The 22,034-nt window shown below is 50.7% G+C and overlaps 1 protein-coding gene across 13 annotated transcripts in view; it reads left to right on the top strand.

The window, feature by feature from the left end:
• Nucleotides 1–543: 543 nt before the first annotated feature.
• Nucleotides 544–22,034, top strand: part of LOC144946169 (creatine transporter-like) — a 47,471-nt gene continuing 25,980 nt past the window's right edge. For 2 of the 13 annotated variants that reach the window (XM_078874962.1, XM_078874959.1), the window contains exons 1-2: nt 19,574–19,676; nt 20,382–20,484. In XM_078874962.1, the coding sequence (XP_078731088.1) occupies nt 19,655–19,676; nt 20,382–20,484 (125 nt within the window). In that variant the 5' untranslated portion in view covers nt 19,574–19,654. Of the gene's footprint in view, nt 740–19,487; nt 19,681–20,381; nt 20,485–21,338; nt 21,659–22,034 lie in introns of those variants that run through there. The other 11 variants (XM_078874958.1, XM_078874970.1, XM_078874955.1 and 8 more) reach the window with 11 other exon arrangements.

Genomic DNA, 22,034 nt, shown 5'->3' with positions numbered 1-22,034 from the left:
TTCCTTTCCCGATTCCGACGCATCAACCACCGTGACTCTACCCCCCCCCCCGGCCCCTTCCCGTGGAGTGCTGCACAGGTGCAGCAGTCGCTAGTTTGACTTAAAAACGTCGACTAAAAACAGCGAGGTTAAATAACAATCGAGCGTTTGGCATCGTCAGGCATGGGTGATGGAAGGGGAGAGGCAGGAGAGAGAGAGAGAGTGGTGAGACTGGCATACATCAGATAAAAGGAAGGGGGGTGAGGGGTGTCAGGTGAGGCAGGCAGAGAGGTGTGAAAGGCACGGAGATGAAGGGAGAGACACAGGGAGATGCAGGGAAATGTGTGCAAGGAAAGGAGAGGGAGAGAGAGGTGCGGATGCAGGGAGACGAAGGCTCGAAGACGCAGGGAGGAATAGATTGTGTCGCTGTGTCTTGGCTTATATCGCACTCACCAGACTCGCATCGTCATACAAATATACGGTCTGGGTCTCTCACCCTCCCCTGCCCCTGGGTCCCCGCCTGGCTATACGAGGGGGTGAAGTTGTATGTCTGTGCGTGATTGTGTTGAGGAATGTGTTTTACATCGCTACGTTGCGCACACACGAGTTGGGAGTCGCGGTGCTTCGATGAGCGCACTGCGCGAGTTCCTGCTGCTGCGGTGTCGTAATCATCGCCGCTTGGGAGATGAATGTGACCGGGTGCGGCGCCGGCCACTCACCGCCTCGTCGGTGTTCCCTAACAGCACCTCCGATGAGCAAGGTTGGCTACGTACGGTGCGAAAGAAGTTCAACATACATGACATACTTTCCCTAACAGTCTGTTAAGGCTATACAGTACAGGAGATCTTTGCGTTTGAGTTGGCACCGCCAGGAGGCACCGGATGGTGCATCTCCCAGTCTTTTCAGTGAATCCCATATCACACCTGGGGTCTGTTCCCGTGACCTTCAGGGGCCTTCTCCACGCTTCATTCCCGTGGTGCACCTCGCCTGGCAGCACAAGCGCCGTGGTGAATTCACCCCCACCCAGTGGCGAACAAGCACTGCTGTTGTTGTTGTTGGAAGTGTGTGAACGTGCGGGCATGAGACGGCACATGTACAGGACTGTCTAGAGAGAGACTTGTGTACGACTGTGCGTAGGCGTGTGAGCGTTCAACGGTCTGTGTTTACTCGTGTGTGAGTGTGCCAGCGCTTGCCTCGCCAGTCTGTTAAGGCTATGCGGGAGGTCTTTGTCTTTGTGTCACTCCCAGTAGTGAGGAGCGGTAAGGTAGCGGCCTAGGGCGCTGCACAACAAACTCGGCTCCCAGAATTCGATTCCCGCTCACGGCCAACACCAGTGACGATTATCTGAACCGGTCCTGGGCCTCCCCTAGGTGGCCTCACATGAGTAGCTGGTGTGACGTGTAAACATCGTGGGCAGAGGCGGCCTTTGTAGCTCCTCACGAACTGGTCTCCCAGAGCCTCCTGAGGCTACACGGGAGATCTTTGCCTTGTCCCTTCAGTAGTGAGAAGTACAATACGACTCACTGCACATCACCCCTCCGAATCTCCCACCCTGACCACCCTCGCCTCAGACAAGTCATAGGGCAGAGTAGTTGTTTTCATCTCTCCATACGCATCTCCCTCCGTGGTCTCCAGGACTCCGGACAATCTGGTTTCTGCCAAAGCCATTCCCACTGAAACTACTTCCAGTGGCTGGTCCTAAAAATGCATTCAAAGTGCGTTTTCATAATGTGGGGATCATATTTAAAAAAATAAATTGTCATGTTGTCTTTGCTCTCTCCAGTATTGACTAGTTTCTGCTTTCATTCCTACTTGGTCGTGTTTGCTCGAGTTTGTATTTGCTTCATTGCTGCGCTTCACTTGATTCGTTTTGTGGCGCCACGGAGCAACTCCGCAAGCACCGCGACTCCCCCCTGGCCCCGACACAGCACACACACGGCACACACAGCACACACCACACACACAGCGCACACACACTCACTGCCCGCGAGCACACACACACACTCTCGCTGCCTGCGAGCACACTCACTCACTGCCCGCGAGCACACACACTCACTGCCCGCGAGCACACACACACACTCTCGCTGCCTGCGAGCACACACACACTCTCGCTGCCTGCGAGCACACACACTCACTGCCCGCGAGCACACACACTCACTGCCCGCGAGCACGCACACACACTCTCGCTGCCTGCGAGCACACTCACTCACTGCCCGCGAGCACACACACTCACTGCCCGCGAGCACACACACACACTCTCGCTGCCTGCGAGCACACTCACTCACTGCCCGCGAGCACACACACAGCGCACACACTCTCGCTGCCTGCGAGCACACTCACTCACTGCCCGCGAGCACACACACTCACTGCCCGCGAGCACACACACACACTCTCGCTGCCTGCGAGCACACTCACTCACTGCCCGCGAGCACACACACTCACTCTCGCTGCCTGCGAGCACACTCACTCACTGCCCGCGAGCACACACACTCACTGCCCGCGAGCACACACACACACTCTCACTGCCTGCGAGCACACTCACTCACTGCCCGCGAGCACACACACTCACTGCCCGCGAGCACACACACACACTCTCGCTGCCTGCGAGCACACTCACTCACTGCCCGCGAGCACACACACTCACTGCCCGCGAGCACACACACACACTCTCACTGCCTGCGAGCACACTCACTCACTGCCCGCGAGCACACACACTCACTGCCCGCGAGCACACACACACACTCTCACTGCCTGCGAGCACACTCACTCACTGCCCGCGAGCACACACACTCACTGCCCGCGAGCACACACACACACTCGCGGGCAGTGCGCTCGCCAGCACTCCACGGAGGACACCGTAACAGGGGGCGGTAGCCGCAGTTTCGGCGCACGATTGACAGCGCGATACAATGCCACCCCGGGCCTTTGAAGTTCAGGGACCCACTCCCTGCCGTCCTGCCTCCTCGAGTCGCTCGCAGCATCCGTGTGATGCCAGTGAGTGCTGCTTCGAGGCAGCGATAGGTGAAGTTTTCTCTCGTCCTTCTCCCTCCGACTCTCACGGCGTCCGTGCGACGCCGTGAGTACAGCTACGAGGTACGTGGTAGGACGTTTGAGTGACTGGGCACTTAGGCAGCAGTAGGCGAGGCTCTTCTCGTAGAATATCCCACCAGATAGTGTGCATTGGCGCCGCGAATCAAAGTGAGCACAGAGCGTAGATGTTTGCCCCGAGCTCTCATACTCTGACGGTGCATTGTCTTTGAGTTGTGCGCCTTTTGGCGTCATCTGGTCCAACCCATGTGAGACTAGGCTCTAAGGAAAGCTGTCTCGGGTGTGGACCAATCAACTTCAATGACAGTGCACATTATCAGAGTTATGTTTTTTGTTTGTATTATGACCGCAGGTATTGCGGTCTATGCAAACATGACTCCTTGTAAAAAGGTGTCAGTTCTGTTGCCAGATAGAAGGGTAAAAAACCAATTATCATATTTTTACTGGCAAATGAGGTTCCCATTGTGAGCACAGAGCATCGGTGTGGTGTCGGTGATTTGCGTGTGCGGCGACTGCGTGGGGGAACGCGCTGCGGGAGGTCACCACTCGCTGGTGCGGCGTCCGCTGCGTGCGGGGGGCGCACTCCGTGACAGCGGCACGAGGATGCCCCTCAGAGAGGGCGCTAGCGGTGGACGAGGGAGCCGAAGGGGCGGACGTGAGCCCCCCCACAGTTTCGCTGTGCGTCATTTTGCCGATCACTCTTGCCACGACGCCCCTTTATATACAACCCGTTCTCTTGACTTCTCTCACCGGGTTACAACGCAGCCAACCTGAAACTCCCTCCCCCCTCAAGGTCATTGTTGCCAATACAAGAAGACAGGCAACAGAAAGGCAAACTCATGAACCTTTGACATCCACAACCACATGGCTGAGAGTGCGCGGAAACTTCAACGTTGTCATTGATTATTCTTTGGTTCTTTCGGTAAAGTCACGTATAAAGATAAAAGAATAAATTAAATAATAGTATGCTATTATTTAATTTATAATAGTATGCTATTATTTAATGTATTCTTTTATCTTTATACGTGACTTTACCGAAAGAACCAAAGAATAATTCCTGCAGTCACGAAAGCTCCAAAATTAAGGTTGTCATTGATTTGTGTCATTAATTGCGCTATGAGTGCTTGCATCTCTGTGTTTGCGCACAAGTGTATTTCTTGTGTATGTGTGCGTTAGTGTCTGCGTGTGTATTTGTCTTTGTGTGCATGTGTGCACAGTATGTGTGCGTTTGTGCAGACCTTTGTGTACTTGTGTGTGTACTTGTGCGTGTCAGCGTTTGTGCGCTTGTGTGCAAGTTTATTTATAATGTACAGTCGTTACTGTATGCCCGTGTTGCTATGAATGCGGGTGTCTGGTAGGAGGCCAAATGAGTGTGAGAATGCGCGTGTGGGGAGCTGTAGTTGAGCGCGCCGCGCTGTGAACCTGGCCACCCGGATTCGATTCCCGCTCACGGCCAACACCAGTGACGATTATCTGAACCGGTCTCGGGCCTCCACCCCTAGGTCGACTCAGCTTCAAATGAGTACCTGGTGAGGTGTGTAAACATCGCCACTGGGCAGGCAAAGGCGGTCGGACGTGGTGCTGGCCACCCACCCCCTCGTGTGCCGTGCCGACCTTCATAGGTGCTCGCTAACAGCAACTTGCCCCAAAACAGTCGATGCAGGCTATACGGGGGGGGGGGGTAATTTGTGTTGTGTGGTAATGTCAGGAAGTGTGCGGGAGTGTGTGAGGAAGTTTCTTTTTCAGTTTCATGTATTAGGTGTAGCCCTGTGAGCCATGCGGCTGTTGACTCGGGGGCAACCGCAACAAAAACATGAACAAGAAGCATCTTAAAGTGACTACACGCAACAGAAACATCCAGGAAAAAACAGCAAAGTCTTCCAGAAAAAGCACCGCATTTCAACGCTGTGTGCAAACATCCCAGTGGAATGCAAGTCAAACAATAACAACCATAAGACAATGTAGATTAAAGTTGTCAGGCTAACTCTGTACTACAACAAACAAACATGGCTAATCCAAAACATTTCTAAATCACCTAAATAAAGCTATGAAAACAATGTAACAGTGATCATAGGAACTGTGATTCAAATTTAAGAATAAACTATATACTTAACATGTACGACCAAGCTTTGCAGCCATAGCTGGCTGCATGAGTCACTCCATAACAGCAGGAGTATCAGTAGCAGAATCACACATTTTCAATACACCTTTAAAGATCAGCACACTATAATCAAAACTCAAGATCATACTTTGCAGCGGTCATCCAGAACAATACATTTGATTTCAGGCTATTCTGAAGAGCAGTGGCAGCTAAGGGTGTACAACTCCTCTAGAGCAGTTTTGAGTGAAGATCTCACAGGTAGTGATCCAAGTTGCAGTTTATTGGCGATAGCGTTCCAGACCCTGGGGACATCAATAGAAAAGGCCCTTCCTCCAGTATTTGTACGGCAATAAGGAAGGTGACGCTGGTAAATGAGTGAAAACCTTAGGTCGGAGAGTGTCCGTGTGTGCGTGGGTGAGTGTGAGTGAGTCACCTATTACTATAATTAAGGGAAAGAACGGTGATCCAATCTCCGACCCCAAGGAACAGGTTTTCAGATTTGCTGAGCATTTCTGTGAGGTCCTGGGGGAGGGGAAATCTCTCAGCCTGGAAAACATGGGACAAAGTGGGGATGAACCTGCTGAGGCTGCGGTGCCTCAAATATTGGAATAAGAAGTCACCCCCTGTGAGTGGCTGGCTGAGGTGCCATCTGTTGAGGAAGTACTGAAGGCGATCCAGAGTCTGAGACCAGGAAAGGCACCGGGCAGAGATGATCTCCCAAGCGAAATGCTGAGGGAGGGTGGCGTTTGTGCACAGACTGCCCTACATGACATCATAACAACAGTCTGGACCACTGGACGGGTTCCGCAGGATAGGAAGGATGCCCTAGGTGGTCCCCCTCTTTAAGAAGGGGGACCGCACAGACTGTAACAACTACAGGGGCATCTCACTCAATGTGCCGGGAAAGGTCGTGGCAAGGATTATTCAACATTGCATTGCTAGGCACACTGAGGAGAGGCTTGCGAAGCCCCAATGCGGTTTCAGGAAAGGGCGGTCCTGCATAGATGCCATATTTTCTGTCCGTATGCTACACCAGAGGTGTAGGAAATTCCAACAAGACCGACATCTCTGCTTTATTGACCTGGTCAAGTCCTATGATACCATCAGTAGGCCTGGGCTCTGGGTTGTTCTTCGTGCTTTCAGAGTCCCTGACCCTCTGCTCACGATCATTAAGGACCTTCATGATGGTGAGCGGGCCCGGGTAAAACTACGTGGCCGGAAGTCAGAGCCATTCTCTGTACACCTTGGGGTGCGACAGGGATGTCCTCTGGCTCCCATATTATTTAACATCTATTTCGACCACGTAGTTTGTGAAGCCTTCGATGGCTGTGCCGGAGGAATTTCCATCTGGTACACATACAATGGGAGGCTGATCGATGCCCAGGTGCAGTCAAGGGATGGCTCCCTATTGGTCAACCATGTTATGTATGCCGATGATCTGGTAATTGCTGCTCACTCAAAAGAGGATTTGGAGGTGCTGCTGCTGAACCTGGAGCTTGCTCCTAAGAGGTGGGGTCTTACCATCAGCCCCACCAAAGCTAAGCACCTACTGGATATTTTGTACTATCGGACACTCCCCCCACAACTCCCAATTGGTGATGGGGCAGTTGTGGAGAGAGTGGAGAGTTTCCCATACCTGGGCAGTGTGCTCTTGACCGGCTCCGGTTTAGGGGTCGGCACGGTTTGAACCGACTCAAACTGGTTTCAAATTGAGCAATCCAAACCAAACCAGCGACGACTGAACCAAACCAAACCAAAACCAAACCAAACTAAGCTAAACCAAACCTCTTAAGTTGGCTTGAACCAAACTAGTTTGAGCCGGTTCCACCCTGTCCGAGCCAAACCGAGTCGGTTTTCGTAGCCCCAAACCAAACTGAACCAGTTCAAACAGAGCCAAACCAAACCGATTTGGTTCGGTTCAAACCGCGGTTTGGTGGTTTGAGCCAAACCGTGCCGACCCCTACTCCGGTTTGACAGCAGAGGTCTCAATCCGAATCAGTCGAGCGGCATTATCCTTTCATCAGTTGCGTAATGCTGTGTGGAAGCTACCTGGTCTGTCACTCCGCACGAAGCTTCAGGTCTTCTCGGCCACAGTCATTCCCTCCCTTCTCTACGCTTGCGAAACGTGGACCCCCTTAATAGAACATGTTCGCCGGTGAGAAAAATTTAGGCTGGCCTGCCTACGATCCATCCTGGGTTTAACCAGGCTGGCTTGTGAGGAGTTCACAAATACTTGAAAGATCTGGACAAAGTCCCATCGGTAAGCTCCTCCGGCAGGCAAGGCTGCGTTGGCTGGGTCATGTAGCCCGCATGCCCAGCCACCGCATGCATTAACAGTTTTACTTCAGCCGGATATAGGGGACTAAACGGGCGCAGCACGGGCTAGAGATGAGATGGAGTAATGTGTTACAGGAGGATATGGAGCTGAGTGGACTTGCCGATGACTGGTACCAGCGGTGTTAAGATCGGCCTCTGTGGAGGAGGCTCGTGAAGGACGCTGCTACTGGGCAGTTGGAGGAAGTCGCCCTCCAACAACGGAGGGCGGAGGAGCGACGCTCACAACAACGAGCGGAGCGCCGGGTGACTAAAGCACAGCAAGTTGGCACAGTAAGGGGCACAAGTGGTACACCAGCCAGTTATCTCGGTCATCTCAGTCAGTCGACTCGTGGCACCTGGGTCTGCCCCGTGACCTCCTGCCGGCGGGCGTTCGACACTTCACGTGGCCCCAATATGCACCTAGCCTGGCACAAGCGTCGTGATGACGTCACTGCCACTTAGTGGCGAATGGCGGTTGTGATTGGTGAGTGAGTGTGCGTGTGTGGTAATGTGAGGTGAGTGAGTGTGTGTTGGGTATTGTGAGGTGAGTGAGTGAGTGTGGTAATGTGAGGTGAGTGAGTGAGTGTGTTGGGTAATGTGAGGTGAGTGTGCGTGTGTGGCAATGTGAGATGAGTGTGCGTGTGTGGTAATGTGAGGTGAGTGTGTATGTGTGGTAATGTGAGGTGAGTGTGTGTGCGGTAATGTGAGGTGAGTGAGTGAGTGTGTGTTGGGTAATGTGAGGTGAGTGAGTGTGTGTGGTTATGTGAGGTGAGTGAGTGAGTGTGTGTTGGGTAATGTGAGGTGAGTGCGTGTGTGTTGGGTAATGTGAGGTGAGTGTGTGTGCGTGTGTGGTAATGTGAGGTGAGTGTGTGTGTGTGTGGTAATGTGAGGTGAGTGTGTGTGTGGTAATGTGAGGTGAGTGAGTGAGTGTGTGTTGGGTAATGTGAGGTGAGTGAGTGTGTGTGGTTATGTGAGGTGAGTGAGTGTGTGTTGGGTAATGTGAGGTGAGTGAGTGTGTGTGGTAATGTGAGGTGAGTAAGTGAGTGTGGTAATGTGAGGTGAGTGAGTGTGTGTGGTAATGTGAGGTGAGTGAGTGTGTGTGGTAATGTGAGGTGAGTGAGTGTGTGTGGTAATGTGAGGTGAGTGAGTGTGTGTGGTAATGTGAGGTGAGTGAGTGTGTGTGGTAATGTGAGGTGAGTAAGTGAGTGTGGTAATGTGAGGTGAGTGAGTGTGTTGGGTAATGTGAGGTGAGTGTGTGAGTGTTGGGTAATGTGAGGTGAGTGAGTGAGTGTTGGGTAATGTGAGGTGAGTGAGTGTGTTGGGTAATGTGAGGTGAGTGAGTGTGTGTGGTAATGTGAGGTGAGTGAGCGTGTGTTGGGTAATTTGAGGTGAGTGAGTGTGTGTGGTAATGTGAGGTGAGTGAGTGTGTGTGGTAATGTGAGGTGAGTGAGTGAGTGTTGGGTAATGTGAGGTGAGTGAGTGTGTTGGGTAATGTGAGGTGAGTGTGTGAGTGTTGGGTAATGTGAGGTGAGTGAGTGAGTGTTGGGTAATGTGAGGTGAGTGAGTGTGTTGGGTAATGTGAGGTGAGTGAGTGTGTGTGGTAATGTGAGGTGAGTGAGCGTGTGTTGGGTAATGTGAGGTGAGTGAGTGTGTGTGGTTATGTGAGTGTGTGTGTGTTGGGTAATGTGAGGTGAGTGAGTGTGTGTGGTTATGTGAGGTGAGTGAGTGTGTGTTGGGTAATGTGAGGTGAGTGAGTGTGTGTGGTTATGTGAGGTGAGTGTGTGTGTTGGGTAATGTGAGGTGAGTGAGTGTGTGTGGTTATGTGAGGTGAGTGAGTGTGTGTTGGGTAATGTGAGGTGAGTGTGTGTTGGGTAATGTGAGGTGAGTGAGTGTGTGTGGTTATGTGAGGTGAGTGTGTGTGTGTTGGGTAATGTGAGGTGAGTGAGTGTGTGTGGTTATGTGAGGTGAGTGAGTGTGTGTTGGGTAATGTGAGGTGAGTGTGTGTTGGGTAATGTGAGGGGAGTGTGTGAGTGTTGGGTAATGTGAGGTGAGTGAGTGAGTGTTGGGTAATGTGAGGTGAGTGAGTGTGTTGGGTAATGTGAGGTGAGTGAGTGTGTGTGGTAATGTGAGGTGAGTGAGCGTGTGTTGGGTAATGTGAGGTGAGTGAGTGTGTGTGGTTATGTGAGGTGAGTGTGTGTGTGTTGGGTAATGTGAGGTGAGTGAGTGTGTGTGGTTATGTGAGGTGAGTGAGTGTGTTGGGTAATGTGAGGTGAGTGAGTGTGTTGGGTAATGTGAGGTGAGTGAGTGAGTGTTGGGTAATGTGAGGTGAGTGAGTGTGTTGGGTAATGTGAGGTGAGTGAGTGTGTGTGGTAATGTGAGGTGAGTGAGCGTGTGTTGGGTAATGTGAGGTGAGTGAGTGTGTGTGGTTATGTGAGGTGAGTGTGTGTGTGTTGGGTAATGTGAGGTGAGTGAGTGTGTGTGGTTATGTGAGGTGAGTGAGTGTGTGTTGGGTAATGTGAGGTGAGTGAGTGTGTGTGGTTATGTGAGGTGAGTGTGTGTGTGTTGGGTAATGTGAGGTGAGTGAGTGTGTGTGGTTATGTGAGGTGAGTGAGTGTGTGTTGGGTAATGTGAGGTGAGTGTGTGTTGGGTAATGTGAGGTGAGTGAGTGTGTGTGGTTATGTGAGGTGAGTGTGTGTGTGTTGGGTAATGTGAGGTGAGTGAGTGTGTGTGGTTATGTGAGGTGAGTGAGTGTGTGTTGGGTAATGTGAGGTGAGTGTGTGTTGGGTAATGTGAGGGGAGTGTGTGAGTGTTGGGTAATGTGAGGTGAGTGAGTGAGTGTTGGGTAATGTGAGGTGAGTGAGTGTGTTGGGTAATGTGAGGTGAGTGAGTGTGTGTGGTAATGTGAGGTGAGTGAGCGTGTGTTGGGTAATGTGAGGTGAGTGAGTGTGTGTGGTTATGTGAGGTGAGTGTGTGTGTGTTGGGTAATGTGAGGTGAGTGAGTGTGTGTGGTTATGTGAGGTGAGTGAGTGTGTGTTGGGTAATGTGAGGTGAGTGAGTGTGTGTGGTTATGTGAGGTGAGTGTGTGTGTGTTGGGTAATGTGAGGTGAGTGAGTGTGTGTGGTTATGTGAGGTGAGTGAGTGTGTGTTGGGTAATGTGAGGTGAGTGTGTGTTGGGTAATGTGAGGTGAGTGAGTGTGTGTGGTTATGTGAGGTGAGTGTGTGTGTGTTGGGTAATGTGAGGTGAGTGAGTGTGTGTGGTTATGTGAGGTGAGTGAGTGTGTGTTGGGTAATGTGAGGTGAGTGTGTGTTGGGTAATGTGAGGTGAGTGAGTGAGTGTGTGTTGGGTAATGTGAGGTGAGTGTGTGTGGGGTAATGTGAGGTGAGGGAGTGATATTTGTCCCCGGAGGTCGATGCGCAATTCCATCGTCGTCGTTGTCGTCGTTGTTGTTGCTGTTGTTGCTGTTGTTGGCACGTGTCGACAGAAATGGGAAGGCGCTTTGTTTGCAACGTACGTAGCCAACCTCGCCGGCAGGGGAGTGAGCACGAGCCCGGAGGGGTGAGGAGTGGTGAGGAGTGGTGAGGAGCGAGTGGTGAGGAACGAGTGGTGAGGAGTGGTGAGGAGTGGTGAGGAGTAGTGAGGAGTGGTGAGGAGCGAGCGGTGAGGAGTGGTGACGAGTGGTGACGAGTGATTGGTGAGGAGTGGTGAGGAGCGAGTGGTGAGGAGCGAGTGGTGAGGAGTGAGTGGTGAGGAGTGGTGAGGAGCGAGCAGCGAGGAGTGGTGAGGAGTGGTGAGGAGCGAGCGGTGAGGTGCCAGCATAAACAGCGAGCGGTGAGCCAAGATTGTGTGATAAGGAGGGTTGGAGGTTCGTGTTTCTGTATTCGACATATTTTAATTAGGGATTACACTTGTGTAGTGACTAATGCGGAGACAGTAAGGCTTGGAGGCGCTTCTTTATTTAACAAGAACCATCGGGGGAACACACTATTTATTAAGGCCGTCTATTGTCGGTGGCACTACTTATTTAGAAGAGTCGGTCGGCAGTCTGACGAGCGGCGCCCCGGGATGGTGAAGACGACGACGCCGGCGATCATCTCAGCAACAGCCACGAGGTCCCCCACAGCCCCCCCCGCCCCTTATACTCTCAGCGCCACGCCCCCGGGCCCCGCTCCGGGCCACGCCCCCTTTCTGGAACCTACCAGCGGGTCTCCGCGGCTCCGCGATGGGCCCCTTCTGTGACCTTTCCTCCCCGAGATGTCTCCTCCTCTCGTGTCTGCCGTGGCCCGCTGGCGCTAGAACTGCCGGACGCCGCAGATCCCCTCTTTTGGCAGCAGCCAGCGCTATGCCACTACACATGTTTGGGTTAGAGGTTAGGCTTCGTACAGGACTTAGGGGGTTAAATATATTGAGCTTGGGTGAGGATTCATTGTGTTAGTTTTTGAGGTTCAGGGTTAGGATTAGATATGTCTGAGCTAGGGCTTAGGTCTGTTAGGTTAGGGGCGATGTGCATTTGGGTTGGTGCTGCCGTGTGCGGATTAACTATTCTGTGCTTCGGGATCGACTCAGTTACTTTGAACTGATTCCTATCACGGAATTATTTTGGTGCCACGAAATGCTGTGATCAGCCTGCCCAGCAGGATTTCATGCCGAGTGGACCTATGTGTTGTGGGGCAAATTACGACGCTGAAGCAGGTCTTCAAGTAAGGGCTTGCGCCGGTTTATTAACGAAGGAAGTAAGTAAACACCAGGGGCAGGTGTCCTACACTCGGTCCTTCCCTTGGACCCTTAGCTCTCTCCACTGCTAGCCTACTGGCTGTCTCTTCGCCTTCCGTAACTACAGCCGCCTCCTACAGCCGGCTCCTACAGACGTCTTGAGCTCTATCCCTGGCTGTCTCTTCAGCTCCCTTCAACCGCTGTCTCTCCCGGACCCCGCTTTCGTCACGGGGCCCCCCTTAAGTACCCCCAGGTTACATGACGTCATCGCACCTCACAGCGCGTATGACGTCACGTCCCCATATTACTCCTCTACATATGTATGGGGGAGACCCAAATCCCTGATCCCCCTCCTTCCTGTCGCCCTGTCTACCCCTCCCCAGTATCTTCTCCAAAATCCACCTTTATTGACTTTCTCCACCAAGCTGGGGTCATGGAACGTGGAGCGAGCAATGGCCCCTTGTTATCTCGCGAGCAAAAACAACTGAACAAAATGTAAATCCAAACAAAAAGCGAAAGATTTTCGTCGGGGTCATGGACCACTGGACAACCGCCCTGGTCAAAGTCCTATCCGATCCATTATTTTCTGGATTACTCAGTCCACTTGATTTGAAGATACTGTACAATATACATTCTCTGAACGTGTTGCCATTGTCGTGCTATTGGCGTGTACGCACATGGCGTGAAGTTTCCAGTTCACTCTGTTGAACCAGGTGAAAACTCGAGAGACAAATCACTCAACTTGGGATAGCACTCAGCAACAATCATCGCCCCCTACTAGCAGACTCATGCCCTCTCGCAGGCCACGTGCCGAGTCACATTGTGCCACACAGGGATAGCTGCCACTGGCGGGTCCCCTCAAATGTTTTAGTTGAGCTATTGATTTTGTTTAGCCAGGTGAAAAGTCAAAGAGAGAGAGAGACCAGGATAGAGCCTGATTTACAAGAGTGACCTGGGTCAACTAAATTACGAAAGCAAAACAAATAACATAGAGTACAACAATGAAGTAGATATACATCAGGGCAAAAATAACAGTGTCACATGAGAAATATTGCACAAATATAAAGCAATGCTAAATACATTCCCTAACACAGGTCGGCTCGGGCAGTTTATTTTTAGACTGATCACAGTTCAATTACAATTTGTAGTTACAGAAACGTCAAATAAATACAGAGTGACTATTTTACTAACATGCAAATAGACGTAGATCTATGATGTCAAATGCAATTGCAAGTGACGCCATCGTAAAAAATCGAGATCTCAGCATCACATTGATATGCAGATGTTGGAGGCGCAAGAGGCATTTTGAAATAATAGAATTCCAATTGTTTGAGGTATTCACAGAGAATGAGTGAGAACGTCGGTACAGTGCACTTGAGTGTTGTGTGGTGTCTTCAGATTTCAAGGATCTTTATGAAACACCAACACACGGAGTAACTGCCCCTTAACAGAATAACAACCTGTGGTGGTGACCACCAGGCTAGCTACACTAGTTACCACGTGACTGCTACTACGGACCGGGACCACAGCTAGGGTCCAGGTCCACGTGTTGGAGACTCGGTAGGACGTAGGACGTAGACAAAGGTTTCTTCAGGATGAACAACGCCGGCCCCTCTGGGGGACCCGGCTTTTATTCTCTGCGGCGTGGCCGGCTGCGCCCTTGGCCACGACCACCTTCCAGAATCCTCGAGCAGGATCTGGACCCCGACCACGTGACCACCCCTAGCCCCCACTTGGGGCCCCTTTGTAGACTTAACCGGTCACGTGTCCTCTCGGGTCAACCAGAGTGCCACGGCCTCTAATAACTTCATTCCTAGAGCCGGCACTTCCACACCCTGTCCTGTAGGGGCTGGCACTGCACGCCGAGCGTGGTGCCATCAATCAGCGCTGTCAATCAGCGCTGACCGAGCCCCTCTAGGGCCGGTACTATACCCACATCTAAGTGGTGTCTGCGATGTGGTTACACCGCACGCCGTGCCTCCCTCGGGCCGGCACTGCACAGTGGCATCCCGCGATGTACCTACACATTTATACATTTACGCGATCTAACCCAAAAAAAACCTGTTTTACTTTAACGTATTCTTATGAGACCCTAACACCCCCCCCCCCCCCGCATTTTTTCTTTCTCTAACCCGTCAGTCAATTCCATGCTTTCTGGTCCTGTCTAACAGCTGTCCTTTATATTCTTGGTTCTTTCGGTAAAGTCACGTAGAAGCTGTCCTTTATTCATTAATTTACTTTACGATGTACAGTATTTGTGTGGCCCTTACACTTGCAGGAATAAACAGTTCCAGTTGTAAATGTGATGCGAGTTACATAACACACCACCATTGGTAAGGATAGTCTGATCTGCAAGAGTAACCTAGAAATATGTTGCATTATCCAGTAACCAAATCCAGGTTTTTTGCGTGGCAGGCGAAACGTATTTAACTGTACCACTAATTTCATCCATCGCAAACGCATCACACCACACCTCAGCAACATAACTCGTCACGGAACTAAACACGTCATCGTACCTGGCTTTGTAATTTATTCTCTTTATGTAACTTCCCAAATGAGCAGCGCGCAAACGGACATGTTCGAGGGCTGCCTAGAGAAGCACACAGTGGCATCACGATCCATGGCCAGATAGCCCGGAAGTCTCCACTGTATATTTAGTAATTTGTTTCCACTTTCCTCTGTCTTGTGCCAATATGTTCAAGTGGCGTAGTAAAACATTTTTATGCCATCCTGGTCGCCCCCTATCGCTAGCACCGCTTCACAGAAATCTGTGCCTACTGGAACCACCGCTTCTTTCTGGCGGGTCAGCGAGCGGTGACAGACTCAATCGGCACCATTGTTCGCCATGTTTCAATCGATTGCTCGATGAAGGCCTCCCCGAAGCAGCCCGCCATTTCTTGTGACGCTGAAATGCAACGATCCACCCAGCAGCCGCCCATCAGCTGATCTCATGAGGATGCATTCACCTACAATGATTTGAGCAGTGCTGAGTATGGATTCACATAATGAGGGCTTGGTGTGATTTTACGATAGGGGTTTCAAGCAGACGCAGGATGATGTATTATTAACTCCGAACGCAGAGATCTAATCTCGATTCATTACATCATTTTAATTCGTAATGAGTACTCTGGGGTGCGATCCTGGTGTAATGATTAGCACACCACTCGACTTGCAATCCAGAGGTCGCCGACTCAATCTCTGCTGCCCACTTAACCGTATACATGTGCACGCCACGGTCGATCGTCAGGTTGTGTGTGGTGGGGTAAAGTGTGATGAGTACTCCCACCTTTTACACGTTATGTGCCCAGTGTGGAAGAATAGAAAATGACCCTCTAGAGGAGCCATCTTGAGCTTTCTGTAGTGGAGGCCGTTCGGTCATCAGTGGGATGAGCAGGCAATTGTGGACAATCACTAAATTGCATTCGGGGTTAATCTGGATTGATGATTTACACCCACCACAACAACAATTACCACAACATCACCAACGATTACCACCACAACTACCACGGCAACATCATCTCCTGCTGACCCCACCTTCTGGTGCCACGAGGGGCTGGATGTCTGAATATGAAAAGTTCAAAGTGGTCAAATTTTCCAAATTATTCATTAACAACCAAGAGATACGAGTGGCGCGCGCACAGAAACAACAACAGATATCCCCCCCCCCCACCCCCGTGCTGCCCTTACCGGACTAAGCAGATCAAAGACGCTAGTTTGTTTTACACATCCTATCTGCCACACGACCTTTCAGGGAGTGCAACACTTTAAATATAGGTGCCGACTCTGGACCGATACTGACATTCAGTGTTTTTGCATTAGCAGCAGTCGCACTTGCTTGAACGAATGACGGCGAACTGCCAGATGTTGATGAACTGACAAATGTTTACAGGCAAGATTACGTAACACATAATACGGATAACTACAGGACTGTGAGGGCAATTGCTGTTAGTGAGCACCTATTAAAGTCAATGCATCGCACGAGTGGGTGGTGCCACGAGAATCCCCCCAACTCTGTTTTACCAGTGCTGATGTTGACATACCACACCATCTACTAATTGAAGACTGAGTGGACCTAAGGGAGGGGCCAAGACTGGGTTCGGATATGACTCGTCACTAATGTTAACCGTGGCTGGGTTGGTAGTGCTAACCAGTGTTAACCACTCCCCACATTTTTCGATAAAGATCCCCCGTAAAATCTTAACAGACTGGTGAGGCACGTGCTGTAAGGGAGCACCTATGAAGGGCACACGAGGGGGTGTGTGGCCAGCACCACGCCCGGACACCTTTGTCTCCCGAGTCGCAATGTTTACACATTGCACCAGGTACTCATTTGAGTGCCTGGTGCAAGGTGTGTATTTTGAACTTATTTAGCACATTACGTAGCCAAGGTGCGGGGAAAGGACAACAAACAACACGAACAGCAGTTCCAAGGGAATGCGTTTTCAATCGAGATGATTTAAAAGTGCATAGCTGCAGTGATTTCCTAATATCAGAAGGAACAGCGTTCCAGACGGCCGCAGAAGCGCATCTGAAAAGGCTCGATGTAATTCGCGTCTTCGGTGCGATGTCATATCGGGAAGTCTGCACACAAACGCCATCCTCCCTCGGCGGCCATTCGCTTGAGAGGTCATTCGCTTGAGAGGTCATTCGCTTGAGAGGTCATTCGCTTGAGAGGCCATTCGCTTGAGAGGTCATTCGCTTGAGAGGCCATTCGCTTGAGAGGCCATTCGCTTGAGAGGTCATTCGCTTGAGAGGTCATTCGCTTGAGAGGCCATTCGCTTGAGAGGCCATTCGCTTGAGAGGCCATTCGCTTGAGAGGTCATTCGCTTGAGAGGCCATTCGCTTGAGAGGCCATTCGCTTGAGAGGTCATTCGCTTGAGAGGTCATTCGCTTGAGAGGTCATTCGCTTGAGAGGTCATTCGCTTGAGAAGCCATTCGCTTGAGAGGCCATTCGTTTGAGAGGTCATTCGCTTGAGAGGTCATTCGCTTGAGAGGCCATTCGCTTGAGAGGTCATTCGCTTGAGAGGTCATTCGCTTGAGAGGCCATTCGCTTGAGAGGCCATTCGCTTGAGCGGCCATTCGCTTGAGCGGCCATTCGCTTGAGAGGTCATTCGCTTGAGAGGTCATTCGCTTGAGCGGCCATTTCTCCCCGAAGCTTTCCCTCGTTTCAAGCTCCGGATTACCCTTCGCACTGCATCACAGGATGGCAACCTCAGCCGCACTGCATCACAGGATGGCAACCTCAACCAACCACTCACAAGGAGCCGCGACTTCCTTAAAATGTTCGAGGCACAGCAGCACCAGATCGGGTCAACCCCACCTTGCCCGATGATGCTGGTTGAGCTGAGAGGTTTCCCCTTCCCCCGAGACCTCACGGGAACTCTTAGGAAACTTGCGAACCCATTCTTTGGGGGTCCGAGATCGGTTTACCGTTTTTTTACCTTAAAGATGATGACTGGTGTGGCGCTGCAAGTGTCTTTTGTGATGGTCTTTAAAGCAAAAAGTTTATGTTTGGTGTTTGAACATATTAACACCTGTTTCATTGCTAGAAAGGGTAAACCATGTTATTGTTATTCTGTGTTAAAAGTGATTTGTTATCACGTGCTACTGAGGCAGTTTTAATTAAATCAGTAAATTATTCATTAGCCTCATTGCCAAACCAAAGAAGCCAAAGACATCCATCTAATTGCCCTTTAACTAACCACAGAACAAGAATTGGAGTAGGTGACACAACTTTTTGCCTGTTGCAGTGCCAACCCTTTGGAACAACCTCGTTTCCTCCCTTGCCATTGTCAAATTTCTTTCAAAGAATATCCTGAAGCAGAATGTCAGATACAGCCACATTATAGTTTTATTAGGAAGCCACTGGAGCTATGCACTTTTAAATCGAGATCGAAAAACTCACGAGTTAGAACTCATTGTTGTGTTTAGTCGCTTGTCCTTCGATTAGCAGGGTTGGCTACGGCCCGTGCGAAATAAGTTCAACATAGAGTGCATGTGTTGTCTTGGTGTGGTCTCTGATTGTTTTTATGTTGAATTTACTGCCTTGTCCAAGCCGACATTTGGTGTTTAAAAACCGCAGGAATGTATGTACTTGTGCAATTTGTATTTTACAACTCATATGTTTAGCGACTTGCTTACTACCTTCTTTATCTCGTTCATATCGTTTCTTGTATTGTTTATCCAACTCGATCAACCGCCCCTACTGGACATCTGTAGAAAAAGAGCTTCATATCTCATCCAATTCCTCCAGAATAAATACAATCTCTGATTCTACGTGGCAGTGACGTCACTACGGCGCTTGTGCCAGGCTAGGTGCACTTTGAGGCCACGTGAAGTATCTAAGGCTCGCTGGCAGGTCACGGGCCAGACCCAGGTGCCATGGGTTGACTGAGATGACTGACAGATGCCAACTTGCTGTTCTTTATCCGCCCAGCGCTCCACTCTTTGTTGTGAGCATTGGTGCCCTGGCCTCCGCTGTTGGAGGGCAACTGGCTCCAACTGCCCAGTAGCGTCCTTCACGAGCCTCCTCCATAGATGCCGATGACTGCTATCAGTCATCGACAAGTCCACACACCTCCACATCCACCTGTACCACATCACTCCATCCCTTCTCGAGCAAGTGCCGCGGCCGTTTAGCCCCCTCGATACGGCCAAACAAAAGCTGTTTAGGCATGCAGTGGTCAGGCATGCGTGCTACATGCCCAGAGAACGCAGCCTTGCCTGTCGAAAGAGTGCACCGATGGGAATGTGTTCAGATCTTGCAAGGATTTGTGAGCTCACACAATCTAGACTGGTTTAATCTAGGATAGATCGTAGGCAGCATAGCCTGAATGTGTATAACCGACACACACTCAGACACACGTGCAAGTACACACACACACACACACTCCAGGCACACACACACACACTCCAGACACACACACTCCAGGCACACACACTCCAGGCACACACACACACACTCCAGGCACACACACACACACACTCCAGGCACACACACACTCCAGGCACACACACACACTCCAGACACACACACACACACTTCAGGCACACACACACTCCAGGCACACACACACACACTCCAGGCACACACACACACACACACTCCAGACACACACACACTCCAGGCACACACACACTCCAGGCACACACACACACTCCAGGCACACACACTCCAGGCACACACACACACTCCAGGCACACACACACACACACTCCAGACACACACACACACACCAGACACACACGCAGCACGGGCACACACACCCCTCCGTTGTCTCCACCTCCAGTCCACCCCGCCAAGCGTTTTGCTTTGCAACTGTTTAATAGTATTAAAGCGAATCCCAATAACAACTTATACCGCCTTTTACTCCATCCCCCATCACCATCATCATCAACAACAACCCCCCACCCAGCCAGCCTCCTCCCCCGACGCGTAAACGGGATGTTAAAAGGCAGGGATAGGTGCGGGAAGGAGGGAGACTGGGACAGAGATCCTGATGCTGCAGGACACAGAGAGTGGTGGGTGCGTTCAGGTTATTACACAAAGATCGCCAGCGCAGTGCACACGTACAGAGAGATCGTGTTGGATCAACAGAAACACCCTTATTATACTGCAGTACACGCAGATATATTTATTGTTACACAGATACCCTTAAACACTGTAGTACACACAATCATATACACATATTGTTACCTTTAGACTGCAATAAACACATACACAGTACAGTGATCGTGTTACACAGAGACCTTTATACCGCAGTACACACAGTGAGCTGGGTCATATTGGGCTGGAAAACCAAACGGCCGATAGAATTGGCATAATATTTAAAATTTCGACGTCAGCAACACAACGGAACGTGTGATTGTACCTGCTTGTATGTACAGAAGATTTAGGATAACATAGTTAATAGTGTTGTATGGACACATTTATACCGTAGCATAACACACACACACAGAGATCGTATTATATACACCGAGATCCTTTTACTGCAGCACACCGTTATATAATTCTCGGCACACATTATTTATTAAATTAGGTATCACTGAAGCGATACCCCCGGCTATAATTAGAGAAAACCCTTATACTGCAGTGCGCACACCATAACATACGTAGACACACATTGCTAGATCGTATTATATGTAGCGTTGCACACGTACATAACACGGGCAGTATACATGCAGTGTGTGTACATACCCTTTATACATCGGTGTTAATGTGATCAGGAGATCATGGATTATATAGTCGCTTGATTGGAAAAGATCGACCAGCCATCAGCAGCAAACGCCGACAGCATCGTCATTATCAGCAGCAGCAGCAGCAGCTCCAGTGAGTATATCGATTGCATCAATATCAGCAGCAGGATAACTCTCTTAACATCAGCATCACCATCTCTCGCAGTGACAAAGAACACCATCAGCATCACCACCATCAAGAATCATTTATCATCGTGATAATCATCAGTAAGCAGCACCATCAACCTCGGCTGCATCAGTAACTATCAGTAACCATCATCAATAATAATCATCAGTAAACATTAGTATCACCATCATCGACACCGCCATCAATAATCAGCAGATGCGCCAGGAGACGTCAATATCACGATCACGACCATGAATCAAAAATCAATCCTCACCCTCGCCACCACCTTCACTCATTAACAGCAGCGTCAGTACACATCACTAACGTCATCACATTCATCATCAATAACTTCCACCACCAATGCCAATCATCATCACCACCAATAATCATCGGCATCAATAATCATCGCCACCAGTAAACATCAATAACATCGGTATCATCACAACCATCAATCACCAACCTCCATCAGTTATCACCATCAACCATCGCTGTCACTACCATAAATAATGATCATCAGCAGCAGCAGCAGCACCACCTCCAATCATCACCACCATAACGGTCAATAACCACCAATTACCACCACCACCAATCATTAGTATTAATGAATCATTCGTCCCAGTCACAGCCGCGGGGCTCTGCAGGGGGCGAGGGGAGCCGTCCGCTAGGGGGCGCTGCGCCCCGCACAGAGGAGGAGGAGGCCGGCACAGGGTAATTTTCCATTCGGGGGGTGGGGGCTGGTGGGGGGGGGGCTGGGACCGTGGGGGGGGGGTGGTGGGGGGTGGCTGGGACCGTGGGCGGGGTATTTCCTCTCCCCGCCGCGCGCTCCCCACTCACTGAGCCATCTCCGGGTGTCTGCCCACCACACCACACTCACTACAACTACTGCTGCTGCACCCTCACTCCGACTACTGCTGCACCCTCACTACAACTACTGCTGCTGCACCCTCACTCAAATTGCTGCTGGTGACACTCATCAGGCTCTGTGTCCACCTGCAGCGGTGTGAAGTCATTTGCGTCGCGATCAGCAGCATCAGCATCATCATCAGCAGCATCAGCAGCAGCATCATCATCAGCAGCATCATCATCAGCAGCAGCAGCCACCAAGCAACGGCATTGTCGTCAGCGGCATCGTTCCCACCAGGTGTGTTACCGATGTGAAAGCGTGGGGTGTGTGATGTGTAGCAGCAGTGTATGTGTCAGGATACACGTGTGTGTAACAGTGTGCACGTGTGTGTCAGGACACACGTGTGTGTGTGACAGTGTGCACGTGTGTGTGACAGTGTATGTGTCAGGATTGGCTGAAGTGGCCACTCGGGACAGAGTCATCTTGTTGAGTGACTTCAATGCCCGAGTTGGTCATGATGCTGGCACCTGGTCTGGAGTGATTGGAAGGCATGGGCCAGATCAGCTCAATAACAACGGTAGGAGGCTGCTAGATTTTTGTGCAGCCCATGGGCGCATCCACACAACATCATGGATGCATGCCGGGTCCAAGCAAGAACATCTGCTGGACTACA

The sequence above is a fragment of the Lampetra fluviatilis genome, chromosome 40 (assembly GCF_964198595.1).
Source record: "Lampetra fluviatilis chromosome 40, kcLamFluv1.1, whole genome shotgun sequence".
Taxonomy (NCBI): Eukaryota; Metazoa; Chordata; class Hyperoartia; order Petromyzontiformes; family Petromyzontidae; genus Lampetra; species Lampetra fluviatilis.
The sequence above is the reverse complement of the archived record's forward strand: the minus strand, read 5'-3'. Positions and strand labels throughout refer to the sequence as shown.